The 403-nt window shown below is 56.3% G+C and overlaps 1 protein-coding gene across 1 annotated transcript in view; it reads right to left on the minus strand.

The window, feature by feature from the left end:
- Positions 1–156, minus strand: part of pdgfaa (platelet-derived growth factor alpha polypeptide a) — a 10,479-nt gene extending 10,323 nt beyond the window's left edge. Inside the window, exon 1 of the mRNA XM_083656213.1 lies at positions 79–156. Within this exon, the coding sequence (XP_083512339.1) occupies positions 79–141 (63 nt within the window). The 5' untranslated portion in view covers positions 142–156. The remainder of the gene's footprint in view (positions 1–78) is intronic.
- Between the last annotated feature and the right edge of the window lie 247 nt (positions 157–403).

The following is a 403-nucleotide window of genomic DNA, read 5'->3' on the forward strand; positions in this document are numbered from 1 at the left end:
GATGCAACAAATCTAACTGCAGCATAATATGCAAACAGCAGCAAAACACCAACCACAGTCTATTTCCGTGCGGCTTACCTCAGCAGCGGTGCGTAACAAGCACAGGCAGCCGGCGAGGAGGTGGTAAACCGCGGCTCTCATCTCCTCTCAGGTCCGCTGCATGGGCACCAGGACGGGGCGAAGGTCCAATGTAGGAGCCGGGGTGTCGCTCCCAGGTCCCGGCAACCCAGAACCATCCCTCGGGAGGACGGACCACCTCCACGGCCTTAGCGGGAGAGTGAGCCCCAAGCGTCTAAAACTTTAGATGGACTTTGCGCTCCTTGCTGCAATGTTGCGGTCTTGCTGAATGGGGAATTTAGGCGTATTCCACTCTGGATAAGAGTGTGGGCTGAATGCCAAAAAG

This window comes from Poromitra crassiceps (genome assembly GCF_964638095.1).
Source record: "Poromitra crassiceps genome assembly, chromosome: 19".
In the NCBI taxonomy this organism is placed as follows: domain Eukaryota; kingdom Metazoa; phylum Chordata; class Actinopteri; order Beryciformes; family Melamphaidae; genus Poromitra; species Poromitra crassiceps.